General features: G+C 45.3%; 1 protein-coding gene across 7 annotated transcripts in view; it reads left to right on the top strand.

The window, feature by feature from the left end:
- RPS6KC1 (ribosomal protein S6 kinase C1) overlaps window positions 1-17095 on the top strand; it is a 282130-nt gene that overhangs the window by 219653 nt on the left and 45382 nt on the right. For 6 of the 7 annotated variants that reach the window (XR_008960506.1, XR_008960505.1, XR_008960504.1 and 3 more), the window contains one exon: window positions 11701-11868. Coding sequence is in view for 2 of the 7 variants with exons in the window: in XM_057315501.1 (XP_057171484.1) it covers window positions 11701-11719 (19 nt within the window). In the remaining 5 variants the exon portion in view is untranslated. Of the gene's footprint in view, window positions 1-11700; window positions 11869-15583; window positions 16225-17095 lie in introns of those variants that run through there. The other variant, XR_006410636.3, reaches the window with a different exon arrangement.

The following is a 17095-nucleotide window of genomic DNA, read 5'->3' as shown; positions in this document are numbered from 1 at the left end:
GGGGCTTGATCCCAAGACCCTGGGATCGTGACCTGAGCCGAAGGCAGACACTTAACCCGCTGAGCCACCCAGGTGCCCCAAGGACAGGTTTTTAATTTTAATTATTATCATCAGTTAGCACTGGAGAAGGGATATTTGGGGGACATGTGAGGTAAGGAGGGGGGAACTCAGCAGAGAGTAAAAGTAGTCATTGCAGTTGAGGGAAGGGGGGCCAAGCTCAGGATGACGACTATGACTCTACCTACCCAGAGAGGCCCGGAGGGAGGCGCCAACCAGAGCAGGTGAGCAGCTCTGTCACATGGGACAGCTGGGTGGCTCTCTTCTCAGGGGGTGTCGGTGTCTGGGAACCGAAGATGACTCAAGGTGACCGGCTTGGCTTTTATCACCCTCGATTCTGGGTCATTGCCTTCCATTTCAGGGTCGGCAATACTTAACTCATGCTGGTGACAATTGATCTGACGAATTGGCCCCTGGAAGAGTTTCAGGGCAGGAAGATTCTATGGTATCTCCAGTCCTCTCCCCCACCACGGCAGCAACGTGGGGGAAGTTTGGAGGGTCTCCTGCCCTCGGCTCTGCCCCATAAACACTTGCCTCTGCTATTCTGCAGTGTGGAATTTCCCTAACGCTGCACAGGGAAAGCGAGCCAGGCCCTTGCCGCAAGCTCCGTCCTGATTGAAAGCTGAGTGAACCTACTAACAGCGGTCTGGAGCAGCCTCCCCAGCCCCACAATGTGAGGACAGGGTAATGATGTCCAATTTTGCACACTTCAGATCCATTAGTAGCAATTACCTTTCTCGAGGTGTTTTGAGTTAGTTTTAACATAGCATTCTTACAGTTGGTGGATAATGACAGTAATAATGTGCACAACATTTTCAAGTCGCTGTTTTTAGCTACAATAACACCATTAGTAGGTCTATTTAACAGATGCATTTCATGCTAAAAGTTAAGGTTCTCATGATTCCTGTCCCTTCCCCCACGCAAACCTTCACCACTGTTTTATTCAATGGAGATTTTTACTTTAAAGTTTCAGAGCTATTTTTCCTATTCTGGGTCTTTCTATTGAAACGGGATGGTTGTACGACTGGTTTGATCTAGAATTATTAATTATTTTGCTGTTCTTTTCATGACTTGCAAGCTGACCTAGAAATCCAAAGCTCACAAAAATGGAAAATGTATGTGTTTTCTAAAACTTGTTGGGATGTCTATGAGAGATTATAGGGTTTTACATGACCTCTTCAAGGCTGTGCGTGTGTGTGTGTCTGTGTGTGTGTGTGAACTCCCCCCAATAACCCAGAAGATCTGTGTGTTTGCTCCACACCACCCAGCCCCACTCCTCCTGGAAGGCATCTCTGACCACCCCGGCCGCCAGAAAGTTCTCCTTGAAAGCCCTGCTTCCTTGTTGACTGTACTTGCTTTTGGACACCCCTGACTGCCTCCTTCCCTCCTTGCCTCTCGTATCGGTACTTACGTGCGTCACCTTCCTGTATTAGTTTCCTAGGGCTGCCTTAACCAAGTAATACAAACTGCGTGGCCTCCGAGACATTGACTCTGGAGGCTGACAGTCTGAAATCAAGGAGTAGGCAGGGCCATGCTCGCTCCGAAGCTTCTAGAAGATCCTTTCTTGCCTCTGCCAACTTCTGGTGGGTCCTGGCTTCCTTGGATTATGGCAACATAACTCCCATTTCTGTCTCTTCACATTGCACTTTTTTTTTTATTTTTAAAAATTTATTTAAATTCAATTAATTAACATATACTGTATTGTTTGTTTCAGGGATATGGGTCTGTGATTCATCAGTCTTTGATAACACCCAGTGCTCATTACAACACATACCCTCCCCTGCATTCTTCTTATAAAGACCCTAGTCCTATCGGATGAGGGCCCACCCTCATGACAATATCTGAACTTGATTTCATCTGTAAAGGCCCTATTTCCAAATAGGGTCACATCCAAAAATAACAGGGGTTAGGATTTCAACATATCTTTCTAGGAGGACACAACTTAACTCATAATACCCCTCAAGGAAATTGTAACCTTCTTTTTTTTTTTTTTTTTTAAGATTTTATTTATTTATTCGACAGACATAGAGACAGCCAGCGAGAGAGGGAACACAAGCAGGGGGAGTGGGAGAGGAAGAAGCAGGCTCATAGCAGAGGAGCCTGATGTGGGGCTCGATCCCATAACGCCGGGATCACGCCCTGAGCCGAAGGCAGACTCTTAACCGCTGTGCCACCCAGGTGCCCCGGAAATTGTAACCTTCTTAAAGCCTAGAGTGTTTGATATACCCCTTTCCTAAAGGGGGGTTTCCTAAAACCTTGAGCAGGGAATAGGAATCCTTAGGTTCTTGTTAAAACCAGGGTCTTCTTGCCAAACATATTAGCGAAACACTGCATCTATGTCCCTGACTTAAGATGCTGATTAACATATTAAAGGCTCCGAGAAATCTTGCTATAAAGACACTTGCTTAAGCCATACTTATTTCCACCAGCTTTTTTGACCACAGGGACTTTTTTTGGCTCCAGGTTTCCTCCATTAACAGCAGTGGAATATACTTGGGGGGAAGATAGGCCCATTGAATGAAATTCCTGCCATATGAATTGTCCCAAATGAGGTAAGCAAAATAACATGGCATTCGCTTGAGCAATTTTTTTTTTTTTTTTTTTGGATAATATGAAATGTGCCCTGTAGAAGAGGAGCAATTCTAAGACTTAGTTCTGAGTGCTACCCGAATTCAGCCTAGAGTAGGACAGAATACTTGACCCCCCCCCCCACCCCCGTCCCTTGCTCGTCTACTCACCTGACCCCTGGATGATGTGTTGCCTCATTTGAAAATAGAGACAAGCATATATCTTGAAAATGTGCTATACATAATTACTCTTTGAGCCCAGTAATTCAGTCAGGAAAATCACTGAAGTCAGTGCGTCCTTATGCTATTCTGTGCTTTCAATCACAATGATTTTAAATGAAGTGATAGAATGGTGAGTTGCCTGGGGAAAACTCGATTTTCTGCTTATATTTAAAGGAACATAATGATGATAATTTTCCAACAACAATAACAAAAAAATCCTCTTTTTGATCCTTTCAACACCATGTGAGTTCTTTTTGCAGCTTTTTGTAAAAAGTTTAGTCCCAGGTGGGCTTTTTGGCAAACTTGTGGTGGTTGCCTCCTTCCCCTCTCTGTCCATTGGTGCGATTTGAGGGTTACAAATCCATTTCAGTACCAGTGTGGGCTATACCTGAGAGGCAAGGTCAGTCTTCTGGCAGAAATGCCACATGTTACATTGTAAAGCTGAGTAAAAATGTTTTTTTGAATCAGGGGTTTGTCTCAGTTTGAGATAAAGCTGGTATATTTATTAAAAATAGATACATTAAAGGGCTATTTCATAAAAGGAATTATTTGTTGTTTTTTTTTTAAACAATTTGGGGTTCACCACAGGTTCTCTTTAAATAGTAAATACCCTGGTGTATTTCAGTTGAGACTTAATTTACATATACCTGATTTCCATACACTTTTCCAATCATATCAGTAGTTGTGTGGAGTGGTTAAGAGCATGGGCTTTGAAGTCAGGCAGACCTGTGTTCAAATCCTGACTAACTTTACTCCTTGCTATCCCTGTGGAGTATGCAGTATGTACTCAGGGAGTTTCAGTTTTCTTATCTGTAAAATGGGAATAATAACACCTGCATCAAATGGTTATTGTAAGGACTAAACGAAATGATGTATTTAAACCTCTGTTCCCAGTATGTAAAGAGTTTAGTTTAATTCCCAGCATACACACATATAATGTGTATAAAAAGCTTAGCTGGGGTGCCTGGGTGGCTCAGTCGTTGAGCGTCTGCCTTCAGCTCAGGTCATGATCCCAGGGCCCTGGGATCGAGCCCCGCATTGGGCTCCCTGCTCAGCAGGAAGCCTGCTTCTCCCTCTCACACTCCCCCCACTGGTGTTCCCTCTCTTGCTTTGTCTCTCTCTGTCCAATAAATAAGTAATAAAATCTTTAAAAAAGAAAAAAAGCTTAGCTAATCACTCAATAAATATAGTTACTATTATCTGCTACCTTATAATCATTTACATCTTTCATTCACTTAACAAGTACTTATTTAGTGTCTATTATGCGCCAGGCACTATTGAAACTGCTCAGGATATAAGAGAGAACAGTTTCCTGCCTGTGTGAAGCTTTTGTTTCAGGGAGAGGGTGGCAATTAACAAATTAATAAGCAGATAGTATATCAGATTCTGAGGATCACTGTGGAGAAAATTAAGCAGGATAAGGTAGGTAAGGCATGCAGTGTGTGTGTGTGTGTGTGTGTGTGTGTGTGTGTGTTGTGGCACTGGGGTGGGGTTGTGGATTGTTATTTTTATCTATAATGATTAGGGAAGCCCTCACCAATCATGTGATGTTTGAGTAGACAGAAAGGAAGCCAGGAAAGAGCCTTCAGGAATAAGTAGCAGCAAATGCAAAGGCCCTGAGGTATATTTGTGGATAGCAGTGTCTGAGAAGCTATAGGAAGTTAGCATGGCTGGGCATAATGAGCCAAGGGGAGGACAGTGGGGCGTGAGGTCAGAGAGGACCCCTAGACCAGGTCAGGGGGCCTTGTAGGATCCTGTATACACTTGGGATTTTATCCTTTGGGAATTGGAGCCATTGGCAAGTTTTGAGCAGAGGAATGAAAAGATCTGATTGTTTCAAGAAGACCAGTCTGGCTACGGTATTGACAATATACGATATTGCAATGGGAGTGTAACACACGGTGTGTATCCATTATACAATGGGCATAACTCCTGAAGAAAGCGTTCTCTGATTCATTGTTTATCTTCTCTCTCTAGCCCTAGTCTCCCACACCCCATGGAGCACTCCCCTTTTGTAGTTGCCCATTTCCCAGGGCAGCTGAATATCACTGATGTCAAGGGCATTGTCTTAGCTCAGGCCGCCACAGCAAAATACCATAGATGGAATGACTTAAATAACAGAAATTTATTTCTCACATTTCTAGAGACTGGCAGTCCAAGATCAAGGTGCTGGCAGGGTAGGTTTTATTCTGAGGCCTCTTCTGGTTTGTAGACTGACCTCTATCTTCACTGTGTGCTCCAATGGTGGAGAGAGATGCTGTGTCTTCTTAAAAGGACACCGATCCTCTCGGACCGTGACCTTGCCCTTCTGGCCTCATTTAACTGTAACGGCCTCCATGATGACTCTTCCTGCAACATACAGTCACATCGGAGGTTAGGGCTTCAAAATATGAATTTGGGGACAACATAAACACACAGTCCGTACAGGAAGGAGGTGGCATATTAAGAGTTCAGTTCTTTTTACCAGAACGGAGAGTATACTCACTTGGCTACTATAAAAACCTGCCACCCCTCTCTTCAGAGAAACCTAGCAGTCACTGTCATTTGTCATCCTGAGGCGTAATCTAACAGAGTTGCCCTGGATATGGTACTATCTACCAAGGGATTGAGAGCTGGGGAGACCAAGACCATACCCCAAAGGCTTCCATGGGGCTGGTTTTACTAGATGGGACTTCCCCCTCTTATCTATCTATCTATCTATCTATCTATCTATCTATCTATCTCAAGTCTAATTAACATACCAGATTGCCCTTTAAGGTGGGAAGCTCTGAGAGGAGACGGTCACTGGTGTCCCCTCAGCAGGGCCACCACAGGCATTGTGCAGGTTGTGCTGTGTACAGGGGCTCCTCCCTAAGGGGGGTGAGTGAGGACTGAAATCCAGCCGGGCTCTTCTTGCCAAGCCTGAGCCCTTCTGGGCCACACTGGCCTGACAGGCGCCATTTACCAGCCCACACAGAGATACCGGTGGGCCAACAGCAGTTTCCTGATGACAAGAGTGTGACGAGACATTGAAGAGCATCTTCTCTGTCCTTAGAAGACATTTCTTTCCAATGTGAGTATCAGAAGTAGTGGTGCTTCCTTGGGCTACTGTTTGCTTTACGTTAGGGGTATTTACAGCCGTGTTTCCTCTTCCCACGGACCATGAGAACACTGAGAGTCAGGTTGGCGCCTTCCTGCTCGAGAGTAGATGGGATTTCATGGTAAGCGTTCTGTGTGCTCAGGGCCCTTATGAGGAGGATTCTTGGCCTCTTTGGGTGCTATGGGTGGGCCTGGGATACGCTTCTACATTTATTAATTTGAGAACATGTGTTACGCACTGCTTGGACCGGGTCATAATTGAGTTTTGGTCTACTTACGTTGGAGGATTGTTATAAGACGTTTGCCTTCATTCCACAGGTATTTACTAAGTATCCCACTCTGTGCTCGTCACAAAATGGGGGTGAAGAAGACAGGTTGGGGCTCTACTCTCAGGAGCTTGTATGCTAATCAGGGAGAAGGCAAGTAAACAAGCAAGCGAGGTGATTACAGTTTGGGACAGGAAGCAAGAAGGTGCTGTCACGAGAGTCCCTGTGTGTGGAGGGGAAGGGGAGGTCGAAGGGGACGGGTTTCTTTAGACAGAGTAAGGGGAGCTTCTAAAGAGCATTAATTTAGATGATGTAAGTTAAGTGCTTAGCTTATGCCTGACACACGGTAAGCTCTCAGTTCTCGAAAAGTGTTCTTGTGACTGTCAGCATCACCCTCCCTCATTACACGCTGCTCAACACGCCAAGGCCAGAGGAGCACCTTGCCGAATTGGAAAAGATGGCAAAGGCTTGGCAGTTGTGTCAGCAATGGACGGATGGTTGGGGAACTCCAGTTCATGACGGCCGGATGTGTCTTTCCCCTCCTTCTCTCTTGAAAGGCCATCTTTCCTTGTTGGGTGGTACTGAGGGCCTTTGCTGTACAGCTCAGTTTGGGTTTGTAATTTGAAGCCTTTTTCCAAACCATCATCCCCAAGCATTAATCTGCGGCACCTGCCCCACATCTTTAAATCTGTATTTTCCCGACGGTAAGTTTCAGTTTGTGTCCATTCAGAAAAAGATGCAAAACATTTTGAATGAATATGCGAGCAATGATTAGGAAAAGGCCCTTCCTTGCAGAGATAATAATACTCAGGGTACGGGAGAGTTGTTGGCTGGGTTAAAACAGATTCCTTCCAAAGTCCTCTTTTTGAGCATTCTCTGAGCTTCTAGAGCCAGGCGGCCTATCTGGTGGAAGGATTAGGGCCCGAGGCGGGGAGTCTGGGTGAGTCTAACAGGTTGAGTTCACTGTGTTCCTAGGAACGATGCAAGGCCCATCCCAGCACAGGAGCTGAGCTTGCCGAAGTACTCAGAAAAGCGAGGGTCTCCATCTTGCCCACAACGCAGTGCCTTCCCTTGGTTACCTGAGGGAACCCACTTACGACTCTATTACCCGGTAAATTAGGAGAGTGATTCAGTCAGGTGTATTTATCATGAAGAGAACTGAAGATAATTAATACACTGCATTGAATGCAAATTGCACCCCCAGCACTTATCTCATTTTCAATTAGCACAAATGTTACAGCACTGCAGGCTTGTTATGGTTTTACCATGGGCTGGGTAATTAATTTCCGCGAGCCACATATCAGGCACCTGGTAATGCCGTTTATTAATAAATGTCACCCCAGGTATCGGTTTGTTAGAAGAGGTAAATAAATGGAATGTGCAGTTGTCTGCCCTGTGCAAATCTATTTTTACACCTCGCTGAATCTTTTCACTTGTTTGTTTATTGACTTGAGTGACTCCTGAGATTACAATTGCAAACAAAAGAAGATCCCCGCCCGTAATGTGGCCTCAAAGGGGGGAATTCCCTTTTCTTCCCCCTTGGGGACAGTCAGGCCGGTGAGTGGAGTTAGTCACAGGCCAGTTTGTGTTGCTTCAGAAAGCATTTTCCCAAATGAGACCCCCGGGGAGAGTCAGAAAGGAGAGACTTCTCCAGGCACACCTGTCCCACCCAACCAGACTCCCTCGCTTGGATCCTCCCCACCTGCAAATCTTTGAGGAGCAGAAGATCTTACAGCCCCCTTACTGGTGCCCCCCTCCCAGCCCATCCTGGCCCCCTTTCCCTGCTCTACGTCTCATTTACTCTTAGTTACTAAAAAAGGTTCTGGTCACCCCTTCCAATGTGTGCGTGGGGGCTGTTTCCCCACACCACCAAGCAATCCCTGGACACCAGCTTGGGGTCCGACAATTCAACTCCATTCTGGCACAATCTACAAGGAGATGGCATCAGATTCCACAGGTTGAGGGCTTGGTCCCACAAGACTGCCACCACTTTAGATGCCAATCACACGTCCAGCTTGTCACCTGTGCTTCTGACCCACCCTCTCTAAATCAGAGGTTTCCATGACCTCCTCCCCCTCAGAATTCAATTAATCAGCCCAAACGACTCATGGAACTCAGGGAAATATTCACTTACATTTACCGGTTTATCATAAAATGTATGATGAAGGACGCAGACTAACATCCAGATGAAAGTGTTGCATGGGACAACATAATGGTCTCCCTGCTTCTGTCCTTGTCCGTCTATGGTCTATTTCTGAACATGAAAGCATGTTCTCCAGGCATGCCGCTCACCCCGAATCATGTGTTCCCCAACCTGGAAGCTCTCCGAACCCTGTCCTTTTGAGTCTGTATGGAAGCTTCATTACATAGGCATGATTGGTTAAATCACTGGCTGTTAGTGACTGACTCAACCTCCCGGAAGTGGGTGGGTAGCCCTTCCCCTCCCGGGAGGCTGAGGTGCCACTGAAATTTCCAACCCTCTAGTCACATGATTGGGTCTCCAGGAAACCAGCCCCATCCTTAGGAGCTTTCCAAAAGTTATCTCATTAACATAGCAAGAGATACCTTTATCCTCGCCTCATTTAGGAAATTCTCAGGATTCTAAGAGCTTAGTGCCAGAAATGGAGCCAAAGTCCAAATATGTATTTCTTCTTCTAAGTCACAATGTCAGAGCTAACTAACCTGTGACATTGGGGACTCTGTCATAACAAGGTGGGAGGATTTGGTGGCCTTCCCACAAAAGTGGGTTGTTGAGGAGAAGTCCCATGTTTCTGTGAGATTTTCCACATTTCTGACTTGTATCTTCTCTCTCCATACTGGTAGGTGACATTAGATCTTTTGTAAAAAAATAAAAACCTAGTTAGCAGATTCTGATTACATATTTACCATGGGTCTGGAACTTTCAGAGCTGGAGGATTAATGTGCCCAAATCCCATTTTATCAAAGTTCTTGTGGTGATGTCAGTTTTGCCAAGTAAATAGTTTGCTCTTTACTGAACCAGTGGGGGCCATAATCAGAAATCAGCAATTCTCACCCTACATTTTGAATTTTGTTGCTCCTCAAGTTCCCTTGAGGACCCTATTTGAAAAGTCACTGTGATTTGATTGAGTTCATCCATGTGAAACACTCTGCACAGTGCCTGGTACCCAGTAACTTGGCAGTGATTAATATGGTGGTTGTTATCAGCACTGGTTACATCAACTCAAAGGCTCCTACAGGGAGTGATCATCTGTTTAGCAGTTATTTATTGAGCACCTACTATGTGCCAGGCACTGTTTTGGCACTGCAGATGAAACACAGAAATCTTGGTCCTAATGAAGACAGGAGACATTCTATTGGAGACAGGAAATAAACAAGCGGGTCAGTAGGATGCCAGACAGTTTGAGTGCTCTAGAGAATCCCAGGTAGGGAGAGAAGACTGGAAGTGAAAGGGCGTTTCAGCTTTAAGAAGGCCTTGCTGAAAAGGTGCTCTTTGAGCAGAGAGAGACATGAAGGAGGTCAGAATCAGCTCTTAGATGTCTGGGAAGGAGCCTTCTAGACAGAGGGTATAGAAAATGTAAAGGCCCAGAGACAGGAGGATGCCAAGAACCCCAAGAAGGCCAGTAAATCCAGAGTAGAGTGACTGGGAAGAGCTGGAGGAGAGGAAGTCTCAGAAGTTATGACTATTAGATCGGGTAGGGCCTTGTGGGAGGTTCTGAGAACTTTGTATTTTACTCTGACATAGGGTATGGTGTGAAGATATTGAACAGAGGAAGATGGGATCTGACTTAGATTTTAAAAGGCTCTCTCTGGCTTTCATGTTCAGAAATAGACCATAGAAGGACAAGGACAGAAGCAGGGAGACCAGTAAGGAAATGTATTAGTTTCTTATTGCTGCTGTAACAACTTACCACAAGTGTAGCGGCTTGAAACAACACAGATTTATTATTTTACAGTTCAGGAGGCCAGAGTCCTAAAATCAAAGTATGAGCAGGGCTGTGTTCTTTCCAAATGTTCTAGAGGAGACTTCCTTGACTTTTGCAGCTTCTAAAGACTGTCTGCATCTCTGGACTCTCAGCTTCTTCCCTGGCCTCGAAACCAGAAGCAGACTGTCTTCATCTCTCTTTCTCTGACATCTGCTTCCATTGGTCCATTTCCTTCTTTGACTCTGACCCTTTTTCCCATATAAGGACCTTTGTGATTAAGTTGGCCTCATCTGCATAAGCCAGGATAATCTGTCCCACGATCCTTAAATTCATCACATCTGCAAAGTCCCTTTCACCATGTAAGGTATTCACAATTTGGGGGGACTGAGATGTGTTCATCTTTGGAAGGCCATTATTCTGACTACTATGAAGGTTTGTGCATTTGTGTGGGTGAAGGATGAAGGTGGTTTGGGCAAAAGTAGTGAGAAGCATTTGGATCCTGGTTATATATCAAGCTGCCTCATATCTTGGGCCATTTTCAGCATGGAAGCTTCCAGAATTCTCTGGGCCTGTGGCATCAGCATCCCCTTTTCCATTATAATTTCAACAGACTTGGGGGCCTAGTTCTCATCCCCCTTAACTAAGGAACCATGGATAGTTGTGGTGGGAAGGGACTTCAGAAACTAGCAAGTTCCCAATTATGCCTTTATAAATTCCTGCTTTGTCCTGGGCCCATCAACTATATCTGTTTATTCTTTTATTCATTCATTCAGCATTTCCTGGGCATCTGTTGAGTGTGCCGCTCTGTGCTGTGTAAAAGTAGAAATAGAAAATGTAAGAGTCATGATCCTTATCCCTGGGAGATAGGGATCTATTTGCAATCTCTTTGGAAAGAAATCAGAGAATAATTTTAGAGCCAAATATGAGTGAAAAATGAAATGCAGGATTTATGCATCAGTACCAAGGGAGTGAAGAATGTGAAGAGGCTTCTTGGAAGAAGTAACAGTTCATGGATTTTTAGTTTTCAACTGATGGCCAGTCAGAGAATTGCCAGCTTTTAATTTTATTAAGAATGAACATTAGAAAAATTTTTACCATCCCTTATTGCCATCATTTTATAATAGGTAGGACATTTAAGCATCTAAGATATAAAAAGGACATGATTGGGGTGCCTGGGTGGCTCAGTTGGTTATATGTCTGATTCTTGATTTCTGCTTAGGTCGTGATCTCAGGGTCATGAGATTAAGCCCCTCATCGGGCTCTATGCTCAGTAGGGAGTCTGCTTGAGATTCTTTCCCTCTCTCTCCCTCTCCCCTTCCCCTGCTCATGTGCACGTGTGGGCTCTCTCTCAAATAAATAAATAAATCTTTTTTAAAAAAAGGACATGGTCTCAGAATGAAGGAGGAGTCTCTTGCATAAAACATATTTAGCTTTATAAAACCTCAATGCTTTATTTTTCTCATTTCCCTGAGAGTTGTTGTGGATCGGTACAGGTCTCTAAACCTCAGCCTGGAGACAACAGGTTGTTTGGGTTGTTCATAGTTTGGATTTCTGACTTTATTGACCATCACCCTCTCCCTGTATTTCTTTGGGCCCTGAATTCAGGTGGCCGGTGACCAGATGACCAGATGACCAGGATCTAATGACTTGCTTACGGATATTCTTGAACCTGTTCCCTGCTCCTGGCTCCTTTACCAGAGGGAAATTTGGGAAGCAGAGGAGGGAAGAGAAATGCAGACCAGTTTGCCCTGGGGCATCTGTGGTCATCTTCTGGTGAGTGAGTGGTTGTTCCAAGTGACAGTCTAATTCTACATTGAGGTTTTGGGATGTTCTGTGGGTTTCAGTCTTCACGGTTGTGTTAGTTTCTTGTGGTTGTTAAAACAAATGACCACGGGGCGCCTGGGTGGCATAGCGGTTAAGCGTCTGCCTTCAGCTCAGGGAGTGATCCCGGCGTTCTGGGATCGAGTCCCACATCAGGCTCCTCCGTTATGAGCCTGCTTCTTCCTCTCCCACTCCCCCTGCTTGTGTTCCCTCTCTCTCTGGCTGTCTCTATCTCTGTCAAATAAATAAATAAAATCTTAAAAAACAAACAAACAAAAAAAAAAACAAATGACTACAAACTAGGTCACAGTATTCTCTTGTAGTTTTGGAGGTGGAAGTCTGAAATCAAGGTGTCAGCAGGGCTCTGCACCCCCTGTAGGCTCTGGGAAGAAGGGCTTGCTTGCCTCTTCCTGGCCTCGGGTGGTTGGCCAGCCATCCTTGTTGCTCCATGGCCCATACCTACGTCACTCCAGTCTTTGCCTCTGTCATCCCATGGCACTCTCTCTGTGTGTCCATATGTATGTTGTTCTCCTCTTAGAAGAACATCAGTCACTGAATTTAGGGCCCCTCTAATCCAGCAACACCCTATCTTAACTAATTATATCTGCAAAGACTGTATTTTCAAATGAGGTACATTCTGAGGTTTTGGCAGATTTGCGTTTTGGGGAGACACTGTTTTGGGCTGAATTGTGTTCCCTCAAAATTCGTATGTTGAAGACCAAACCCCTAGTACCTCAGAATATGACTGTCTTTGGAGATAGGGTCTTAAAGAATGAATTAAGTAAAAATGAAACATTGGAGTGGGCCCTAATCCAATTTAACTGGTGTCCTTATTGGAAGAGATTAGGACACACAGAGACACCAGGGGTGCTCACACACGAGGAAAGACCATGTGGGGAAACAGGAAGAAGGCAGCCATCTGCAAGCCAAGAAGAGAGGGCTCAGGAGAAACCAACCCTGCCAACACCTTGACCTTGGACTTTCAGCTTCCAGAACGGTGAGAAAATAAGTTTCTGGCTTTTAGCCTACCCAGTCTATGATATTTGTTACGGCAGCCTGAACTGACTAATACAGATATCATGCAACCCAGTTCAATGCCAGATATCCTTTATTTTTAGCTTAGACCACCCGGGGTATGATGGAGGGATTCCAAAGTGGATTTCGAGATGTCTGTGTTATATCTGTACCTTTTGTTACCATTCCCTCCATATCTGTTGCTACACGTGGAATAGATGTGCCGTGCTTAGAGGGTGGGTTGGCAAGGGAGGGGAAGGACTGAGCGCTTTGACGCAAGATGTTGTGAGATGGCAGCACCCAGATAGACGTCCAGATTCTGCGTAGGTAAATTATGGATTCGGGTGTTCTCTTTGGTCCCAGATTCAGCAGCCGTGTGTACATATTGGGGGGCAGGTATGTGAGGGGAGGGGCTGGGACAGGGGCTCTAACAGCACTGGTTTCCCTGCTCCCAGCCTCATTATGGCTCCCAAGGAACTCTGTCTGACCCAGGCCAGCCCTGCCCCCTTTCTGCACCCAGTAAACATTGCCGGTTTGCTTTCTCATGAATATGGATTTCCATCATCCCTCACTGTAGGGATAGATGTTGGGGGCAGAGCTGTTGATTACATTTCCAGCCAATCATGCCCATTAGCAGGGAAGAGCGATGGGCATTATGCCTCTTCAGTGAGGAGCCATTTGCATTTGGTTGGGCCCTGCTTTCTTTCTGAGCAGCTATGGACCCTCAGCACACTCAATTACTCCTGCATCCGGCTCTTCCTCTGTGATGCTCTTTTGCTTTCTAAGTGTCTTGATTGGATTCACCAAATAGCTTGGTGCTAACTACAGCTGTTTAGCATATCCCTGGGTGGAGGGTGATAAGGACATCAGGGCTTGGGGTGGCTGTAACCAGCAGGAAACAAATATCTTTTCCTTTCTCTTTCTGCCCACACCTCTCCCCACCCCCACTACTGAAAGAGTCCCCAGTTGTTGGGACCGAGTAGCCCCAGCAGGCCTCGAGGTACACGCTGGCACATTTTGCATCTTTTTAGGGGAGGGTGAGAGGCCCTTCATCCCAGAGTTCTCTGTCCAGTTCCCTGCCCTCCCCCTTGCTCCTGGGAGTGTTGGTTTCCCAGCTGCTTTGGGGGTGGGAGATTCTCTGGGGTCTGGCACAGAGAGATGCCAAGTTCCCCACACCACTTCCACTTCTGAGAAAAAGGGGGGTAACTGGGTCTAAGCAGAGCCCATTGGGAAAGCAGTCTCCCCTCCTTTCCCAGATATTCCAGCAGAGTCATTGGGCCATATGGGAAAAATGGAGGCTTGACCTGGGAGACAGGCGTTTTTCACGTCCTGTTCACAAATCCTTGTGATCAATAAAGTGTGAAGACAACTGGGAATGCCACCGGGTCTCTCTCTTCTGCAAGATCATGTTATTTTTAACCCCCTTCTGCTGCCCACGCTCCACTGGAAAAGCCCTTCTCCAGAGTCACAACCGTTTGTTTGCTCTTCTTAAGGTTGGAGCCATTTTCCCTCCTTGCTGTGGGCATCGCCTGTGTGCCCCCAGCGCCAGCCCCCCGCTCTGCCGTGTTACTAGGGATGCCGTTTTGTTGTCTTTTCTTCCTTTGTTTTGCCTCTTCAAGAAAATGGAAGTGAGCACCTGAGAGAGAGAGAGAGAGAGGAAGGCAGAGAGGGAAAACCGTGAGCACCAGATGAGCTGAGAATGATAAAGGAAGGTTACCTGTGTGTTTGTCAACAAGATGAAATAAATAAGAGCAAAAAAAAAAAAAAAAAAAAGGACAGCAGTCAAAGGCAATCAAATATGTATTTAATTAAAGCAAACATAAAAATAAAAGTTACATGTTGAATCAATAAACTGCACTTTTTTCTACATGCATTTTGAACAAGACAGATCAGAATCTTGCATGATGAAGACATAATGTGTCATAATAATTAGGAACACAGACAAAAGAACAGCTAATCAGCATGCAAATGTATGCAGTTCTGGTGATTCAGATGAGGCAGATTTCTACCTCTTTTTTGCTTGATTCATCTTCATTGCTAATCATCTGAAGGCTGCCAAATGTTCACTGACACTAATGTATTATAGGTCAAGAGAGGCAGGTCTTCACCTATTACCCCCCCAAACAATACGCTTCCCTTCCCTGTTTCCTCTTCAGGATTTTCAGCAATCACTGCCAGATGCAATCAGACTCCTTGAATAGGAGCAACTGAGGCTTGTTTGTGGCTCGGATTCATTAGAATCAGGAGGCTGAAGAAAGGAATAAATTACTTAATTGCACAAAAAAGTTGCAGCCAAAGTGATGGCGAGAGAAACTGATTGTGTAGACGCGCGTTAGGCCACTCTTGGAATGGGGCGTCTTAGAATAGCTGGTAGTTTGGCCTCACAGATTCAGACAGATTTGGGTGTCCTCCAAAACAGATGGCTCCACATACCATCTATTCTTCTCTTTGTCAGGTTTTACCATTTATTTGATCTTGGCCCCTCTCTGATGCTGGTTGTATTAGTTGTAACACAAATATGCATTCAGATCATATCCATTTAGTCTGGCCCCTCTCCTGTTCTTCATCTTTCTCTTTTCTTTCTCTTTTTCTTTTTCTCTTTCTCTTTTTCTTTTTCTCTTTCTCTTTTTCTTTCTTTCTTTCTTTTTTTTAGGAGATGGTCAAGTTGAATAAAACCCTTTCCACCTCCTGAGTTATCCTTCCCGTGCAATGCGAAGCATGGATAGGAAGGTTGCACGAGCCTGCAGCGCGGGAACGTGAGCCCAGCCTGAGCAGAGGAGGAGGGAAGAGTCGTTTCAGTGGGGCAAAGAAAGAAAAAAAGAAGACACTGTTTTCCAACCACCAGGATGCCTTTCTTGCCTCGGACTCTTAATCTGTTTAAAGAAAAAAGGAAAGCGCGCTGTTAACCGTTGCTGTTCATAGAGAACGAAGGAAGAAGAAACACAACTGTGCCGACCAGTCTTGCAAATGCTTCCTCCCTTTCCTCGGCCACTCTAGCATGTGTCTCCAGCCAGGCGTCTCTGCCTCAGGCGTTCCACTCAGGTTTTTGGTCATGTGCCTGACTTGCGGGTGGTAGTAAGGTCTTGAAGAAGCCACCGCATTTTTTCTCTGAGGTTCCTGCATTGCTATAGCAGGTTGCTTGTCTCCGTGTGTATATGGGTGTGTATGTGGGGGGCGGGGTAGGTGGTGTTAGAGGACCAGGTTGATAAAAGACAAGAGGTCCTGACAGGGAGGAAATTGGGAAAGAAATAATTATGATGGATTTTTATCTGGGGAAAAAAAAAAAAAGCATCAGAGAACAAAGGGACTTTTCTGGTACTGTTGAGAAAGTAATTGGGTCAGCTGGTCTACCCAGGTTTGTCCTGTCACTTCCTCCCCAGCCTCCCTTTGCTCTAGCCAATGTTCCCTCACCTGACAGTGCTTCCTTCCAGATCTTTCCAAGCCTGGGTCTCCCCATCATGTCGGCCAATTTTGCCCTTCAAATGTCAATTCATGGTCACTCATCCATCCCCTTCTCCACCGCGTTACCATGTTTTTATTTCCTTTATAGCTTTTAGCACTATCTGAAGTTTAGTTGTATAAGCACTATTTACTTATTTAATTTTATTTACACGTATACTATCCGTTGTCCCTATTAGAGGGTAGGTTTTTTGAGGGCAGTATTATCTGTGTGTTTTAGTCCCCACTCCTCAATGTCTGCACCCAGGTCTGGCCTTTAGTGACATGCGATACTATGTGTTGCTTAAACAAATTATTTCTGAAAATAGGTATTGTCCTGAAGTCAAGTCACATTAACCATCAACTCCAAGAGTTCCCCAAGTTATTTCCTGAATCGTGGTACTGTGGCAAATTTTGTTGGAGGCTAAAATGTGGGCCATGGGTCTCCTTTGGTTACAAAGATATTTTGTCTGGTTCTCCTTGTCTAAGTCTGGTGCTCATTTGATGGGCAAGCCAGGTAGTGGAAGGACATTTCTTCTCTTGAGTTCATGGTTTGTGTTGTGTTCTCTTAGTGCAAGCTGGGAGTCTGCCATCTTTGTGGTTCTGTGCTGATCTCTGGGTGGGAGTGAGAATGGCTGGAGGTCTGCGTGATGTGAGTAAAGCGGGGAGGAGGAAGAGGAGAGCAGAGAAGGGGAGATCAGAAAAGAAGAACATTTTAGACAAGGGA

Source organism: Ursus arctos, unplaced genomic scaffold (assembly GCF_023065955.2).
Source record: "Ursus arctos isolate Adak ecotype North America unplaced genomic scaffold, UrsArc2.0 scaffold_2, whole genome shotgun sequence".
Lineage (NCBI taxonomy): Eukaryota > Metazoa > Chordata > Mammalia > Carnivora > Ursidae > Ursus > Ursus arctos.
Note: the sequence above shows the minus strand (reverse complement) of the source record. Positions and strands in the feature narration are given on the sequence as shown.